Source organism: Centruroides sculpturatus, unplaced genomic scaffold (genome assembly GCF_000671375.1).
Source record: "Centruroides sculpturatus isolate CEXI.00-Female unplaced genomic scaffold, Cexi_2.0 scaffold242, whole genome shotgun sequence".
Lineage (NCBI taxonomy): Eukaryota > Metazoa > Arthropoda > Arachnida > Scorpiones > Buthidae > Centruroides > Centruroides sculpturatus.
The window spans coordinates 745838-763986 of NW_019384574.1; the positions used below are offsets into that span (position 1 = coordinate 745838).

The 18149-nt window shown below is 28.7% G+C and overlaps 2 protein-coding genes and 1 long non-coding RNA gene across 3 annotated transcripts in view; all 3 read right to left on the reverse strand.

The window, feature by feature from the left end:
* Positions 1-1023: 1023 nt before the first annotated feature.
* LOC111624297 (protein RRNAD1-like) lies at positions 1024-4102 on the reverse strand. Its single transcript, XM_023367108.1, has 3 exons — positions 3917-4102; positions 3657-3844; positions 1024-1689 (listed from the first exon to the last, which is right to left on the reverse strand). The coding sequence occupies exons 1-3, from the start codon at positions 3970-3972 to the stop codon at positions 1595-1597; spliced, it is 339 nt and encodes a 112-aa protein (XP_023222876.1). The 5' UTR covers positions 3973-4102; the 3' UTR covers positions 1024-1594.
* A 98-nt stretch (positions 4103-4200) lies between these two features.
* LOC111624272 (protein RRNAD1-like) overlaps positions 4201-18149 on the reverse strand; it is a 34977-nt gene continuing 21028 nt past the window's right edge. The window contains exons 9-12 of the mRNA XM_023367087.1: positions 17049-17155; positions 8587-8716; positions 8327-8514; positions 4201-6362 (exon numbers count right to left, since the gene is read on the reverse strand). Coding sequence (XP_023222855.1) covers positions 6268-6362; positions 8327-8514; positions 8587-8716; positions 17049-17155 — 520 coding nt within the window. The 3' untranslated portion in view covers positions 4201-6267. The remainder of the gene's footprint in view (positions 6363-8326; positions 8515-8586; positions 8717-17048; positions 17156-18149) is intronic.
* Positions 12875-13150, reverse strand: LOC111624274. The gene is made up of 2 exons (XR_002756548.1): positions 13066-13150; positions 12875-12976 (listed from the first exon to the last, which is right to left on the reverse strand). It is a non-coding gene; the product is annotated as an uncharacterized LOC111624274 (long non-coding RNA).

Here is an 18149-nt window from a genome sequence, read left to right on the forward strand (position 1 = left end):
CAGTTGTCTACTTTCAGTAAATAATAAACAAATCAAGAAATTCTGTTTATTTTTCATTCTGTAGATAAACTCTTAAAGATGGGGTAGTGTAACCCAAAATTTTTGAATATACAAATACCCGAGCAGTCAAAATATTCCCAGAATTGTAGTATAGCATTGTAATGGTAGGACATATGAAACACTTACCTAATAGCCTTCAAAGTAGAACCCTTTGGTATACGCGAGCTCGTGCCATCGATCCTGCCATTGTTGGAAACCCCATTGAAAGGCTTCTTTAGGAATATTCAGAAGTTCAGTCATCTCGTTCCATTTGTTGTCTTCTGTGATTGCGAAACGTGCCCTTTGAGATCCATTTTCGGGGTAGGGAGCAGCCAAAAGTCACTCGAAGTGAGATCTGGTGAGTATGGCTTCTGGGCAATGACAGGAAGTCTTGTCAACAATGAGTTGCTACAGTGACTCAGTTTGTTATCACAATGTAGAAACCACCTTCCCTGCCACTTGTCATACCATTTCCTACATCTTGTAACCTATGCAAAATTTGCATGCAGAAATGGTCAGTATCACTCTGTCCACTTGGTATGAACTTGTGGTTTGTACCATCTGGACAGTGGTTTTCGAATGATCCAAAACAAGTTTTCCAAAGGTGCTTCCGACAATGGCAGGATCGATGGGGCAAGTGTGTTTATGCTGAAGGATTTGCTTAATCATCTATTTTAAAGCTGATTAAGTAAGAATTTCCATATGTCTTACCATTACGATGCTCTACCATAATTTTGGGAACTTTTTGACTGCCCGTGTACTGTATATCTAATTTTATGCATATTTGCTTCTGAAAATCATTGTGATCAAATTGNGGATTTGAAACGCTCATCTGTGGATAAATTTAAATTTGTGTGTCATTGCTTTCAACAGCTGAGATTAACTTTGAGAATTCCAAGTTGAGAGTCTATGATTAAGTAAGAATATCCATATGTCTTACCATTACGATGCTCTACCATAATTTTGGGAACTTTTTGACTGCCCGTGTACTGTATATCTAATTTTATGCATATTTGCTTCTGAAAATCATTGTGATCAAATTGCTTATTTCATATATTGAGGAATCATTTGAAGTTTTGTTATTTTGCAAACATGTATTTATTTTATTTCACTCGTTCGGGCAATTGTCGACATTTTTCTTTAGAATTTTCCATTCAGACACCGTCAATATTAAATTCATCATACTTATTTCTCGCTGGATTTGATTTCATCCAAAACAATTCTTTATCAAATGCTACTTTTCTGTTCCTGGGTATTTTCTCTTACCATAATGCATAACACAAATATTAATTGCATAAAATAGTCATATTGCTGCATAAGCTACCATTCGTTCATTCATAATAGGTGCTGAATAAAATCAAAAATGTTAAAATGTTTCTCGTTCAATAAATAATTAATAAAATAATTTGCTTATCTTCTATAATTGTTAAATATTTATAATATGCAATTTTTGAAAATGAGTTGAAATATGTACAATATTTTAATTAATTATTATGGAAGAAATTGATTTTTATCTACAGTAATTCATATTTTGATAAAGTTTTTTTTTAAATTTTTAATGTTTAAAAATATTCGGTTTAACTCCTATCAAAATTTGGTTACGTGGCGATATTTTCGGATCAAATAATGGCATCAAACAACAGGAACAACCTGTAAAAAATTAAATAGTTCATGTCTTTTTGTGTATCATTTTATGAATTTGAATCAAAATATATTTATAATTCACTATAAATTAATAATAATATTGAATTTATTCATATTCAAATGTTAACAATCTAAAAAAATACATTAACCTTTCATTTTATGACATTTTCTTTAATAATTTTTGCTTTAACAATAGAAATTGATATGAATTTTTTCATTATTTTAGATAAATTCCTCTAATTCAGAAGATTAAACATCTTACATAGAGGTTGGTCCATCGTAACCTTCAGAAATTGCTTGGATCAGATGATTGGGACTTTAATGACTTATATGGGGTGTTTGGAAAAGTAGGAAAAACTTTTCATTTAAATAAAAAGAGTAAAAAAGAAATATTTTATCAGAAGGGATAAAGATACAAATATGTCGGCAATCAAATTTATTGTAAATACATTTTAAAAAATTGCCAAGATGAATTTACTTTTACAAAAAAAACTATATTTCTTGAGACTATACATACAGGATGAGTCAATTTCATTTGGTCCCTTCACAAGCTATTGAGGTAATAACAATTTCACAGTGGAGTCGACCTTGGCAGACAAGTAGCCTACAATAAAAGGTTGACTCCGTCGTGGAATTGTTATTATACCTCAACAGTGTGTGAAGGAACCGAATGAAATTGACTCATCCTGTATGTATAGTCTCAAGAAATATATTTTTTAGCAAATTTTTTGTGTTGATACAATAGAATAATGTAGAGAAGAGAAAAAGGAATGTAGGCAAGATACTTCCTCTGGATGAAGTGGAAGATTTCTTAAGTAATCATCAAAAACCTTCAGTCACAATTAGAAAATAAAATTAAAGATGACAGAATCTATGATTCAGCAAATAGTGTTTGCAGAAGATCCCTGATGGAAGAAGATTGGAGAAGAAAAACTCTTTGATGGAGAAGTTCAAGAAAGAGTATGGTGCTTGTGTCCATGTTTTTTAAGCAATCTTCACCCGTGGCCAATCCATTTTCTATGTTGCCTCCATCCTCCTCCATTCCAAGCTCCTAGAACTCCAATCTCACCAAATTCACCCATTTTATAAGTATTTATCAACTTCATATCAACTCACACATACACACTCTCTATCTTTCTCGGGGGAAATATGCATTTATATTTGTTATGCACCAGATAGAATACATAATGCAAGAAAATATATATAGTTTTCTAATTAAACAAAACTTCTGTCTTAGAAAGGAAATTTGAAGGCAAATCTCCTTCCTCTAACAGTCATACACTTGCCTACAGGAAAAAGATATTAAAAACACTACAAACATGAGTTAAGTTGTCAGATCTCAAAACTGACTGGTATCAATCACCCTGATTACTTATCCAATTACTTTATATTGAGAAACTCACACTAAAATGCATTTTTAGCAACAAAAAATTTACAAAATAATATACATTTAAATGTTTTTAATCAAGTATTTTTATGGGAAGAAAGCATCCAAATGTACCTTATTTTTGTGAAATTTTTGCTCCAAGTAGATGTTTGACCCTCTGCATTTATTGGAGAATTTCAGTATTTCATTCCATATAAGCAAGTACAATCTTTTATTGAATATGACATAGAAAAATATACACGCAATATACCAAGTTCTTCGGTGACATAAAATTCAGCACCGAATGCCTGTTTAGAACATCTAATCAACACGTTTATTCTCTGTTTACATCAGCGTAAATTAATCTCATTCACAGAGCGAGCAATAAATAAGCTTGCATTAATTTTGGGATTAAATTTTTGTATTATAACTTGTGTGATTGAACAAGAGTTGACGATCCAACTTTCACTCTGAATCAGTATATTTTCAGTTTTTTATTTTAACCTATATCAAATTTTCTGAATCTATCTTGTCATTAAACTTATCATCAGTCAACTTTCTATAGATTCACAAATTATTATTAAATTCATATGCTATAAAATCTTACCTTTTTCATATAAAAACAGCAACCTGTCTAGTAACACAAGGGTTTCTATTACTGGCGCAATCATTAATCTGAGAGAATAAAATATCACGACTAGTTTCCAATGTTCAAGGCATTCATTAATGTAAGGAGACGATACGTCTTCTGGAGTGATATTTAAATCAATTCTTTTCAATGCATTCTGAACATAACTGTAATAAACAAAAACCGATAAATAGATTTAAATTTATGACAGTAATTTATAAAATTAAACTTTAACTTACACAGAAAATGGCATTTTATCTGCATGCTTTATACTATGAAGACCGAAATGTTTCATCTCCGGTAAATACTTTACAATCAAAGTTTCCAGAGTAGCTCGGTAACAGTGAATCTTCAAACAATCTGCATTTCCTTCAATATAAAAATAATATAAATCTTTCTGTATTTTTTAACTGTTAGTAGAAACTAGAAAATATGTTTCTTTGATAAAAAATATAATATTCTTTGCATAATGTATGGGCATTTCAACCTAACACAAGTAAAATACAGTTAATTCTANGGCTTAAAAAAAAAAGTCGTTTATAATGTCAATATTCTTTATAAATTTGAGATTATAATTCTTATCAATTCTTTATAAATTCAGGATTATAATTTTGATAAAAGCATTAGGGATCAAATGTACCTGCTTAGACTTCGAGATTAAATTTGTTCTTAATCAAATTTTCACCTTGATTCCTCCATTCAAGTTTCTACGGATTTTGCAGATACAATATTAGCAGAACGAACAGTAAAAAGTAATTCCAAGTAATAAAATTTACGATTTTACTTTAGAGTAAGTCTTTAATGTCCAAACCAATCTCCAAAAAGCTTCTTTCTTCTTCTTTGTGGTCTTTTCTAGCTTCCTTCTCTCTACATTTCGGCACTGTTTTCTCTCTCTTGCAGTTCGTACAATCCGTTAACCATATAAAATATACAAAAACTTTTAATCTTGTAAAAACTAATTAAATGTTTTTATTTGGCATTTGATAATAGTATAAGTTCTCCAGTATTACACAGAGATGGCATCGCATGAAATCTTTTCTGTTGCATATTTATCATTCTTCTTGTTATGTCCTATATTTTTATACTTTTCAGTCAATATTCTGAACGAGTGAAAAGTTTATTGTTTATATCCTTGTTGCGAAAGCTCGTCCAATTATAAATGTCAAATTAATCACTTTATCAAAGCAAAAAAAAGTGTTTAAAAATCAGACTAAACACTTTTAAATCAGTTGTCTACTTTCAGTAAATAATAAACAAATCAAGAAATTCTGTTTATTTTTCATTCTGTAGATAAACTCTTAAAAATGGGTTAGTGTAACCCAAAATTTTTGAATATACAAATACCCGAGCAGACAAAATATTCCCAGAATTGTGGTATAGCACTGTAATGGTAGGACATATGAAACACTTAACTAATAGCCTTCAAAGCAGGACCCTTTGGCACATGCAAGCTTGTGCCGTCGATCCTGCCATTGTTGGAAACCCCATTGAAAGGCTTCTTTAGGAATATTCAGAAATTCAGTCATCTCGTTCCATTTGTTGTCTTCTGTGATTATGAAACGTGCCCTTTGAGATCCACTTTCGGGGTAGGGAGCAGCCAAAAGTCACTCGAAGTGAGATCCGGTGAGTATGGCTTCCTGGCAATGACAGGAAGTCTTGTCAACAATGAGTTGCTACAGTGACTCAGTTCGTTATCACAATGTAGAAACCACCTTTCCGGCCACTTGTCATACCATTTCCTACAACTTGTAACCTATGCAAAATTTGCATGCAGAAATGGTCAGTATCACACTGTCCACTTGGTATGAACTTGTAGCTTGTACCATCTGGACAGTGGTTCCCGAATGATCCAAAACGAGTTTCCAAAAGTGCTTCCGACAATGGCAGGATCAATGGGGCAAGTGTGTTTGTGCTGAAGGGTTTGCTTAATCATCTATTTTAAAGCTGATTAAGTAAGAATATCCATATGTCTTACCATTACGATGCTCTACCATAATTTTGGGAACTTTTTGATTGCCTGTGTACTGTATATCTAATTTTATGCATATTTGCTTCTGAAAATCATTGTGATCAAATTGCTTATTTCATACATTGAGGAATCATTTGAAGTTTGGTTATTTTGCAAACATGTATTTATTTTATTTCACTCATTCGGGCAATTGTCGACATTTTTCTTTAGAATTTTCCATTCAGACACCGTCAATATTAAATTCATCATACTTATTTCTCGCTGGATTTGTTTTCGTCCAAAACAATTCTTTATCAAATAATACTTCTCTGTTCCTGGGTATTTTCTCTTACCATAATGCATAACACAAATATTAATTGCATAAAATAGTCATATTGCTGCATAAGCTACCATTCGTTCATTCATAATAGGTGCTGAATAAAATCAAAAATGTTAAAATGTTTCTCGTTCAATAAATAATTAATAAAATAATTTGCTTATCTTCTATAATTGTTAAATATTTATAATATGCAATTTTTGAAAATGAGTTGAAATATGTACAATATTTTAATTAATTATTATGGAAGAAATTGATTTTTATCTACAGTAATTCATATTTTGATAAAGTTTTTTTTTAAATTTTTAATGTTTAAAAATATTCGGTTTAACTCCTATCAAAATTTGGTTACGTGGCGATATTTTCGGATCAAATAATGGCATCAAACAACAGGAACAACCTGTAAAAAATTAAATAGTTCATGTCTTTTTGTGTATCATTTTATGAATTTGAATCAAAATATATTTATAATTCACTATAAATTAATAATAATATTGAATTTATTCATATTCAAATGTTAACAATCTAAAAAAATACATTAACCTTTCATTTTATGACATTTTCTTTAATAATTTTTGTTTTAACAATAGAAATTGATATAAATATTTTCATTATTTCAAATATTCCTCTAATTCAGAAGATTAAACATCTTACATACAGGTTGGTCCATCGTAACCTTCAGAAATTGCATGGATTAGATGATTAGGACTTTAATGACTTATATGGGGTGTTTGGAAAAGTAGGAAAAAAACTTTTCATTTAAATAATAAGTGTAAAAAAGAAATATTTTATCAGAAGGGATAAAGATACAAATATGTCGGCAATCAAATTTATTGTAAATACATTTTAAAAAATTGCCGAGATGAATTTACTTTTACAAAAAACTATATTTCTTGAGACTATACATACAGGATGAGTCAATTTCATTTGGTCCCTTCACACGCTATTGAGGTAATAACAATTTCACAGCAGAGTCGACCTTGGCAGACAAGTAGCCTACAATAAAAGGTTGACTCTGTCATAAAATTGTTATTATACCTCAACAGTGTGTGAAGGAACCGAATGAAATTGACTCATCCTGTATGTATAGTCTCAAGAAATATATTTTTTAGCAAATTTATTGTGTTGAAACAATAGAATAATGTAGAGAAGAGAAAAAGGAATGTAGGCAAGATACTTCCTCTGGATGAAGTGGAAGATTTCTTAAGTAATCATCAAAAACCTTCAGTCAGATTAGAAAATAAAATTAAAGATGACAGAATCTATGATTCAGCAAATAGTGTTTGCAGAAGGTCCCTGATGGAAGAAGATTGGAGAAGAAAAACTCTTTGATGGAGAAGTTCAAGAAAGAGTATGGTGCTTGTGTCCATGTTTTTTAAGCAATCTTCACCCGTGGCCAATCCATTTTCTATGTTGCCTCCATCCTCCTCCATTCCAAGCTCCTAGAACTCCAATCTCACCAAGTTCACCCATTTTATAAGTATTTATCAACTTCATATCAACTCACACATACACACTCTCTATCTTTCTCGGGGGAAATATGCATTTATATTTGTTATGCACCAGATAGAATACATAATGCAAGAAAATATATATAGTTTTCTAATTAAACAAAACTTCTGTCTTAGAAATGAAATTTGAAGGCAAATCTCCTTCCTCTAACAGTCATACACTTGCCTACAGGAAAAAGATATTAAAAACACTGCAAACATGAGTTAAGTTGTCAGATCTCAAAACTGACTGGTATCAATCACCCTGATTACTTATCCAATTACTTTATATTGAGAGACCCACACTAAAATGCATTTTTAGCAACAAAAAATTTACAAAATAATATACATTTAAATGTTTTTAATCAAGTATTTTTATGGGAAGAAAGCATCCAAATGTACCTTATTTTTGTGAAATTTTTGCTCCAAGTAGATGTTTGACCCTCTGCATTTATTGGAGAATTTCAGTATTTCATTCCATATAAGCAAGTACAATCTTTTATTGAATATGACATAGAAAAATATACACGCAATATACCAAGTTCTTCGGTGACATAAAATTCAGCACCGAATGCCTGTTTAGAACATCTAATCAACACGTTTATTCTCTGTTTACATCAGCGTAAATTAATCTCATTCACAGAGCGAGCAATAAATAAGCTTGCATTAATTTTGGGATTAAATTTTTGTATTATAACTTGTGTGATTGAACAAGAGTTGACGATCCAACTTTCACTCTGAATCAGTATATTTTCAGTTTTTTATTTTAACCTATATCAAATTTTCTGAATCTATCTTGTCATTAAACTTATCATCAGTCAACTTTCTATAGATTCACAAATTATTATTAAATTCATATGCTATAAAATCTTACCTTTTTCATATAAAAACAGCAACCTGTCTAGTAACACAAGGGTTTCTATTACTGGCGCAATCATTAATCTGAGAGAATAAAATATCACGACTAGTTTCCAATGTTCAAGGCATTCATTAATGTAAGGAGACGATACGTCTTCTGGAGTGATATTTAAATCAATTCTTTTCAATGCATTCTGAACATAACTGTAATAAACAAAAACCGATAAATAGATTTAAATTTATGACAGTAATTTATAAAATTAAACTTTAACTTACACAGAAAATGGCATTTTATCTGCATGCTTTATACTATGAAGACCGAAATGTTTCATCTCCGGTAAATACTTTACAATCAAAGTTTCCAGAGTAGCTCGGTAACAGTGAATCTTCAAACAATCTGCATTTCCTTCAATATAAAAATAATATAAATCTTTCTGTATTTTTTAACTGTTAGTAGAAACTAGAAAATATGTTTCTTTGATAAAAAATATAATATTCTTTGCATAATGTATGGGCATTTCAACCTAACACAAGTAAAATACAGTTAATTCTATAATATTTGTAAAATTCAACTACAGATGACAAAACAAAATAAAATGGCTTAATGAATAAATAGAATCTTAAAGAATTAAAAAAGAGAGGATAAGTAACATTATAAGATAGTTGTTGAGTTCATAAGTGTGTTTCCTGTTAGCTGTGACATGGCTACAAGTAGGGCTAAGCCAAGATAATAAAAATTATTAGGAGGGAGTTGTCAGCTCTTTTGGGGGTAGTTGTTCTTACTAGTTGAATTAGTACTCTATTTCTAGGCTTAGTAGCATAGATAATAAATGTTTAAATCGAGAAGTAAGTCTTATTAGGCTTATTAGAAAAACGATAACACCTGCGGATAGGGAATAATTTATCATAGTTTTAATAGTTTAATAAAAATTTTAATTTTGTAAACTAAAGATGTTTTCCTGAGACAACAGAAAAAATTTTGGATATTATTTTTAATATCCAAAATTAATATTTTTGTTAAACTATTTTCTGTTATATTTGGTGTTCTTATTTTATTGTCTGTCTTTTTTCTTTTCAAATGATGGAAAGAGATATAATTATTATTTTTCATGAGGGCAGTCAGTGGTATGTAAACTATAAAACTTGTTAGTAGTATAACTGACAAAACTTTGTTAGTTATAAAGCCGAATGATTGCTGGATTAAACCGGTCTATTTTTAATTTTGTCAGTTGTGAGAAAAAGATTCAATAATAATAAAATATTAAACCAAAAATAAGTGAATTGAGCCTCATACTATTTTATTATTAGATAAATAGAAGTAAAAAATATAATATAACTTTTTAAAATATTTTAAAATAACCCCCCAATCATATTACCGTGTTCCCCTGAAAATAAGACTGGGTCTTATATTAATATTTGCTCCAAAAGATGCATTAGGTATTATTTTCAGGGGATGTCTCATTCAAAGATACACACTTGAATATTTACAATATTTAATTATAATTTATATTATCATTTATTTTAAGTATTAATATCAATAATAATATTTATTTACATTTAATTAAATATTATTATTATTTTATAATTCAATACATCCGTCGTGGGTTAAATACTTTTTAAATATGATCATCTGGATGTCAATCTTCACTGGGGCTTATTTTAGGAGTAGAGCTTATATTATGAGTTTCCTGAAAACTCATATACAATTCACTTTTAAGTGCATATTATCAAACGTCTTTTAAAATTTTCAAAATTTAAAATATAATAAATATAATTAATTTATTATATTTATATTTTCAAAATATTCATGTACAATACATATGGGATTTGTACAGTCTGTAAAAAAATTATAAACTTAAGTGAAATTTCTCTGTGTTTTAATTTGTTTTCATCCACAGTTCGTTGTTGCTATATCTAATGATTTTAATTAGTGTTACGAATTTATAATGAAATAAACAAGTCTTTGTATTGTATCATTTTAATAAACAATCAAAAATTTTAATTGTTACAATTTTTTGTTGTAAACAATTTATAAACTCAAGGGTGAAAACTGATTATTACAGTTGAATGGAACAATCCATTCAACTGTAATAGTAATGTAAATTAGTATGTGTAACATTTTGGGTGAGTCTGAGAATTCAAACTAAAAAAGTGACAAAAATGCCAAGGGGAATAACCCTAACTGAAAGTGAAATATGAAAAATCTATTTCTTTAAGGGAAAANAAACCTTTGCAATTCAAGTGCCTGGCATCATTGTCCAGGTAACCAGAACCCAGTGGATCTTTTATCTTTAGGCATAAATGACAATCATCTGTTAGACAATCCCTTTTGGTTCAATGGTCCAGAATTCTTGAAAAATCAACTTGAACTGAAATCCCCAGATATGACAGTTGAGATATTAGAGAATGAGGATGATTACTTGTGAGAATTAAGGAAATCTGATAATACTGTTTTCTGTGCCATCAGTGTTCAGCAATCTTTTCTAGACAATCTATTAAATCAGAGTAATAATTATTGTAAACTGTTTGTAAGATTCTTAACATTTTCAGTTTTATGGGTCAATTTATTTACAATTGTCGTGAAAGAAACAAAAGAATTGGTTGCTAAGTGTAGATGAAATCAATGAAAGCGAGACCAAACTCATTTCATTTGTAGCCTTAGCAATGACTATGACAATTTGAGTAAATCTCAACAGGTTGATAAAAGGAGTAATCTTAAGGATTTAACTCCCTTCTTAGATAAATCAAATGTAATATGTGTGGGTGTAAGGTTGAAAAGGAGTTCTCTTAATTTCAGTTCTAAACAACATATATTATTACCAAAGAGTCATAGACTGACTCATTTGATTATGTTAAACGAAACGAACATCTTAAATATTTCTATGGTGATGCAGAATCTCTTTTAAATTGTAATTGTCAAAAATATTGGCTCTTGGATGGAAGCTAAAAAATAGTTCATAACTGCATAACTTGTACTAAGTACAGCCTGGTCCTTTGTCAACAACAAATGAGTAACTTACTAGTGAAAGATTAAGGCCTTCGTTTCCTTTCTCAGTAACTGGTGTAGATTTTTGTGGTCCTTTTACCATTAAAAACAAAAATCAACAAAGGAGGTCATATCATAAGATGTAAATTTGTATTTTCATATATTTTTTAACCAAGGTTGTTCATTTTGAAATAGTTTCTGAATTGATGAGTGAAGGCATTATTGCATCTTTGAAGAGATTTTTAGCCAAATGTGGTAAATATAATTTTTTCAGACAATGCTAAGAACTTTATTGGAGCCAACAATGAGATGAAATGTATGTATAATCTTGTAAAATATCCTGATGAAATGTTGGCTAATTATTTAAGATCAGAGAGAATTCAGTGGAAATTCATTCCACCAAGGGCTCCTCATTTTGGGGTTTTTGGGAGGCCGGCATCAAGCGTTTCAAATTCCATTTTAAAAGTGCTGTTGGAGTCACCATACTAACATTCAAGGAATTTTTGACAGTTATAAATCAAACTGAAGGAATCTTGAATTCTTGTCTGATTTCTCCTGTCCGAGGATCAAAATGACTTAGAAGCCTTGACCCCAACCCATTTCTTGGTGGGACGCCAGCTATCATCAATTTTTGAGCCAAATGTTATGAGTTTGAAGGACAATACTTTGAGCAGATGGCAATATACCAGTAAGTTGACAGCACTTGTGGAAGAGATAGCAAAGATACTACCTCAACCATCTTCATCATAACAAATGGTATCTTAGATAGAATTGAAGTTGTAATATATTTTACAATAAGATTAGTATGTGTATTATTAAAACTAAGGCTGGTCACACAAAACAACCAATAACAAAGTTAGCAGTCTTACCAATACCAACAGAATAACTGTAATTGAAATTTCTTAGTTTAAAATTTCGTAATTGTAGTTATTTGAGTGTAATAATTGTATTTATTTATATAATCTTGTTGTATTCTAAACTCACCCGTGTTTTGAGTGTATTGTGTTGAATGTTTCACATTCAATGCGGGAATATGGTCTGGTCTGATCAGAGAATATGTTGGGCCCTCTAGCAGAAAAAAAGAGAATAAAATGTCTCTGAGCCATGAGTGTTCTTTTCCTTAACTTTCTAATTATAAGAGACAAAACTTTTTATAGTCCACTAACGAGAAGAGTGTTGACATCAATGACATTAAAAAAATTTTATACTAGCTTTCAAAATCATCTACCAAACTTTAGTAGTAATAAATTTTTGGGATTTTAAACATTTACTTATAAAAACTTAAAAAAATTCAAAATTTTTTTATTCAAAAATATAAAGATCAAATTTATCTAACAAGTAATTTCAAAAGTTTATTCTATGTATGTTTTAATTATTATATTACCTATTTAGATAATGTTACTTTTATGTTTCAATTTACATAATTATATTTCAGTTTTGCATTGAAATAAATCTGTATGTAAAAATCAATGTTTTTAACTTTTATGCCTTTGTGTACTTAACTTATGTATTTATGCTTAAATTGTCAACTAGGACTTATTATACTGGATAACTGGTTCTACAAGTTAAATAATCAAATCAGAAAAAAAACAGTCTTTTATTTATCACCTGAACACACACACGATATCTTTGTGTTTCAGACCTTTGGTCCCTCATCAGCAGGTTTCCGACCGACATTCTCTAAAAAATCAATTATAAAATTGTTACAAATTTATATAAAACATAAAATATAAAATTCCCAACAATAAAATAAACAGTGTAAAACTTACAATATCATGGTTTATAAATACATCCTTGAATCTAACAATATTTAAGACAATAAATAATACATATCCAATCCTATTCCTGCATTTAAAACAATAAAATCAATTAAATTGATAAAATTGGATTAAACCCTTTTTTAAAAAACTTACATCATTTATCATTCACTTTCAATTAAACATTGCCTAATCTCGAGTTGATCTTTCCTTTTATCCTTTCGCCTCTTCCACCCTCTGTTGATGATTCCATTCCATGATTGGAACAGAAGTATAATAAGTCCTAGTAATAAATTAAGTCCTAGTTGACAATTTAAGCATAAATACATCAAATGTTTTTTTTTTTTCAAATTTAAAAATGTAACATTTTTGTAACAAGCATATGATGATGATGACAAATCATTGAAACTACCAAGAATAAATATAGTTTAATCTTCAACTTTATGTTTATTTTCCTGTTTATTTATACACAATGAAATCGTTTTTACTGAACAGTACTAAATCTGCTGTGTCATTATTGTTTGTGCTTTTATGCTTTCCTTGTTTCAATTAGTATTTAAATAAAACACTGGTATTGTTGGAAATTGCTAGCTCAAATTCATTCAGCAATATTATAACAGGTTTCTTAATTGTAATTAGTTTGAATCTATCAGCAATTAAGTCAATTAATATAAAATTTAGATAGGCTTAATAATAATTTAAATCAGTATTTTATAAAGTAATGTGTAAAAATTGAAAATTTATTGACATTTAATGTTTCATAAGTTCAAAATCTACATTATATTTATGTTGTAAAGTGAAAAATTAATCATCATGGAAAATGGAAATCAAAATTATTAATTTCCAAGATAAAAAGTTAAAACTTTCATTAATCTGATATGTTTAGAAATAAATATGTTTACATTTTGTTAAATTTGTCTAATCTGATCTTATCTAACAAGTAGTTTAACAAATATTTTAAAAAATTTAGAAAAACTATAATATATTACCTGTTTAAATCTAGCTTCATATAACAGCAACCAACAGACAAAATTACATTAGCTTCGAAGTTATTCAAAAATAATTTAATCATATTAACTGCAAGATTTCCACAAGTATGCAGCCCAACAATACTGAAAAATATCTGAAAATAAAATACAATTAAATTCATTAAGATTAGATACTAAAATATTTTGTATCTACATTTGAATATTTTTTTATATAAAAGAACAAAATTATTCTATAAAGATATTAAAAGGAAATTAATTTAATGTAATATATTATAAACTATAGAATGACTATCATATGTAATGTACAGATAACTAGTTACATTAAAACAATGTAGCAAATTAAGAATAAATGATTATTACTCTTTATTTAAAATAAGAAATTCAGTCTCATATAAGTCTTATTAAAAATATAATTGATCACAAATACATAAACTAATCAATGATTTAGAAATAAAGCCATCTATAAAATTTATAAATAAAAGTTTTATATATTATAATTCTTTGCATTTTATTTGCATTTTAAAGTAAGTCCTTAAAGGTTTTAAAATCACTATCCAAAACTTATCAATAATTTTGTTGAATTTTTATTCTTTAAGAAGTCATGTGAATTTTATTGTGGTTTTATTTAGAAATTTCAGATGTGGTTTAAAATGTATCTGGAAAAATCTATTTTTAAATAAAACAACACTTGTATGATTAAAGATTCAATTTATTTATACAGTAGACTCCCTATAACGCAGTAGATACGTTCCACTTTATAAGAATTTCACGTTGTAGGAATCCTTAAATATATGAGCCAATCACAGCCCGACACGTGTGCAGTTTACGGACTACGGCTGTTTGAAAGGTTTTCCTCCATAAAATTAATCGATTCTAGACTAATCTGACTCAACATTTCCAAAACATGTATAATTTTTTGGGAATAATCCGTATAAACTATGCTATAAACAAAAAATTATAGGATTAATTACCGAGTGTGCACCATTCAACGACGCCATTGCTTAAGCTTGTTTTCATCGCGGAGCAGTGCACCAAATGGCAGGCGCATTTTCTGATAAGTTATTTTTCTGTGAAAAATTCATTGAACTTTGGAGACATCATTAATAAAAATAATTTTTATGACCGTTGAATAAGAAATGCTTTTTTCACAAGAAATGTATAAAATTACAGTACTGTATTAGACTTACGGTACCTAATTTATATACTGTACAGACGATAGTAAACTCAACTTTCCGTAGCGTGTAAGTAGTTCAGCTGCTCGTCCACTATTGGTCCAGATTCGACCAATCCTGTCGCGACATGAATCGGTGATGACGTTTTACTGCATTTTACGAGTCTCTTTTAGCATCTTTATACGAATATGGTCGCAATTTTTTCCCCGCGACATACGAATCCATGTTATAGGGGGTCGACTATATATACCAAAAAGATAATTTTTTTATATCTATGGCATTAACTTAACAGTATTGCCTGTAAGAATTTTTATATGAAATAACTAACTTGATGTATTTATTATATACAGATTAAAGTTTATTTCATTTCTACAAAAAATCTTTTCTCTTACTTGATATTTACATCAGAAGAAAATCTCAATCTCCAAATTACAAAATGAAATAAATTAAAATTTACATATTAGTAATAATCTGTAAATTTGGAAAATGGGTAAGTGTTGCTTATTATTATTATTATTATTATTTTAATTAAATTTTGATATATCTGAAAAACATTACAGATGTAAATCCTGCTCTAAAGAACAAGATTCAAATCTCAATCTTTGTGCAATATATGATCGCTTCATCATTTATGCATTCATATATTATTAATAACTTTGTGGTCAGTTATTATGGCTGATATGCTGTTTTATTTCTCTTCACAATTTCCATTCAATATTTTAATTAAATATCTAATAGGAAAGTGACAAAATGGAAAAGTTTGTTTGTCCTAATTAATCATTCTATTTCAGATAAAATCAGTTATAGATATAAACATATCATTCTATTAATCATTCTAATAATCATTCTATTTCAGATAAAATCAGTTATAGATATAAACATATATAAAATNGTACTAAATCACCCTTGAGTTTATAAATTGTTTACAGCAAAAAGTTGTAACAATTAAAATTTTTGATTGTTTATTAAAATGATACAATACAAAGACTTGTTTATTTCATTATAAATTCGTAACACTAAATAAAATCATTAGATATAGCAACAATGAACTATGGATGAAAAGAAATTAAAACACAGAGAAATTTCACTTGAGTTTATAATTTCTTTACAGACTGTACTAACATTTATTTATAATTTATTTGGGAAGAAGATTAGATTTTAAACAAAATTATCATTATTCAAGACCAATTTTGATAATAAAAAAAAAACATTTTTATTAACATTATTCAATCTGTTTGCTTTCCAGGAGCACAATTTCGTGGATGATATCTGTCGTATAAGCACGTGAAATGGCAAGCATTTCTGCAGTGTGCTCATTGAATAAATGCTGATTTTTACCATAAGATGATTTACATATGTCACTGGAAAAACAAACTTAATTAATGTTTAAAAACACTTCTCCATCATCAACTAATTTGGAAGAGAATCATCCGTACTGTATTTACATTTGTACATTGGAAAATACCAGAGCGCTTCGTGTTTTTTTCTACTGTAAAATATATTTAAATTGTGACTTTGTTTTGTTATATTTGGTACATGAATAAAAAAACCAAATTTCAAATTTCATATGCATTCGAATATTTTATGTTAACATGGTACAAATGTAACTTTTTGACAACCACAAATGTTAGCCAAATAAATTTATTGCTGAATTTTAAACTTTTTTTGAAGATTTATTCAAATATCAAGCCAATTGAGTATAATCTTCAATATACACTGATGGACAGAAAAAGTGAAACACCCAGAAGGCGTCATTGCTTTATGGGGACACTCGTGAAAATAAAAAATATGGTAAAGCAAAATATATGATTATAAAATGTACAATTTAACATACTTCTTAATCTCTCAGTATAAGTCTCAATTGCATGACAACTTATTTCTAAAGCTTCATAAGTCAGTGTGAATTTGGAATTCTTCAGGAAATTACTCAGTGGAAAATTTCTGTAAATGATATATATATATTTATATAAATTCATTTTCATTAATTTAAATTTTTTTAATAGTAAATTAATTTCTTTATATATTAAAAAATAAACATATATGCAGATTAAAATAAATATATTAAAACATTCCAAAAAATTATATATTTTTATCAAGAAATGAACTAAAACATCAACCCAAACATTTGTGGACAGATTGTTTAATATGAGATTATAAGTAAAATAATAATACAAACTTTTAGTTTAAAAGAGCATCAAATTTTCAATTGAAAATAAGTTTCTCAACTGAAATTCAAATTATGCATCTAACTGAATAAGATGGAAAATGATAACTGCTGTGTCGGTTGAGTTAATCTGATTAACAATTTTAATATATTTAAATGTCCTCTAGTGGATGTAGTATATATTTAAATGCCCTAGAGTATGTTAGGCAGAAAAAAATAAAATAAAATGTCTCTGAGCCATGAGTGTTCTTTTCCTTGAGTTTCGAATTGTGAGAGAGAAAATTTTTTATGGTCCACTAACAATAAAAACTTTGACATGAAGGTCCATCGTGGTGGATTTGAAACGCTCATCTGTGGATAAATTTAAATTTGTGTGTCATTGCTTTCAACAGCTGAGATTAACTTTGAGAATTCCAAGTTGAGAGTCTAAGCCTTAATTTGAGAATTCTGAGTTAAAATACCAAGAGCAATTTCTGTTTGTACTTTGAAACATTTGAAATCACATTTAAAGGTGCTAAAAGAGATGATCTTATTCATATTACTTAGAACTTGGGTCTAACTGTCAATGAGAAAGTAACAATTGTGGGTTATATGATAAGATTAAAAAACAGATAAGGTTTAAGGGCAATCCTGAGTCAATTAAGGAAATTGCCAATTTAATTATTGAGGAAAGAAAGTCTGAAGAACAGAGTCATATCAAGATTAAAAGGTTATATTGGAGCAATCGAAAACAGAATTAAAATTAGCCCGCCTTCGAGCTGATTTGAAACC

Coding starts and splice junctions, on each gene's coding strand:
- LOC111624297 (XM_023367108.1), bottom strand. CDS start 3,972: ATGAAACATTTCGGTCTTCATAGTATAAAGCATGCAGATAAAATGCCA. Junction 3,845..3,916: donor GATAAAATGCCATTTTCTGT/GTAAGTTAAAGT, acceptor TGTTTATTACAG/TTATGTTCAGAATGCATTGA. Junction 1,690..3,656: donor GCTGTTTTTATATGAAAAAG/GTAAGATTTTAT, acceptor AATTTTTTACAG/GTTGTTCCTGTTGTTTGATG.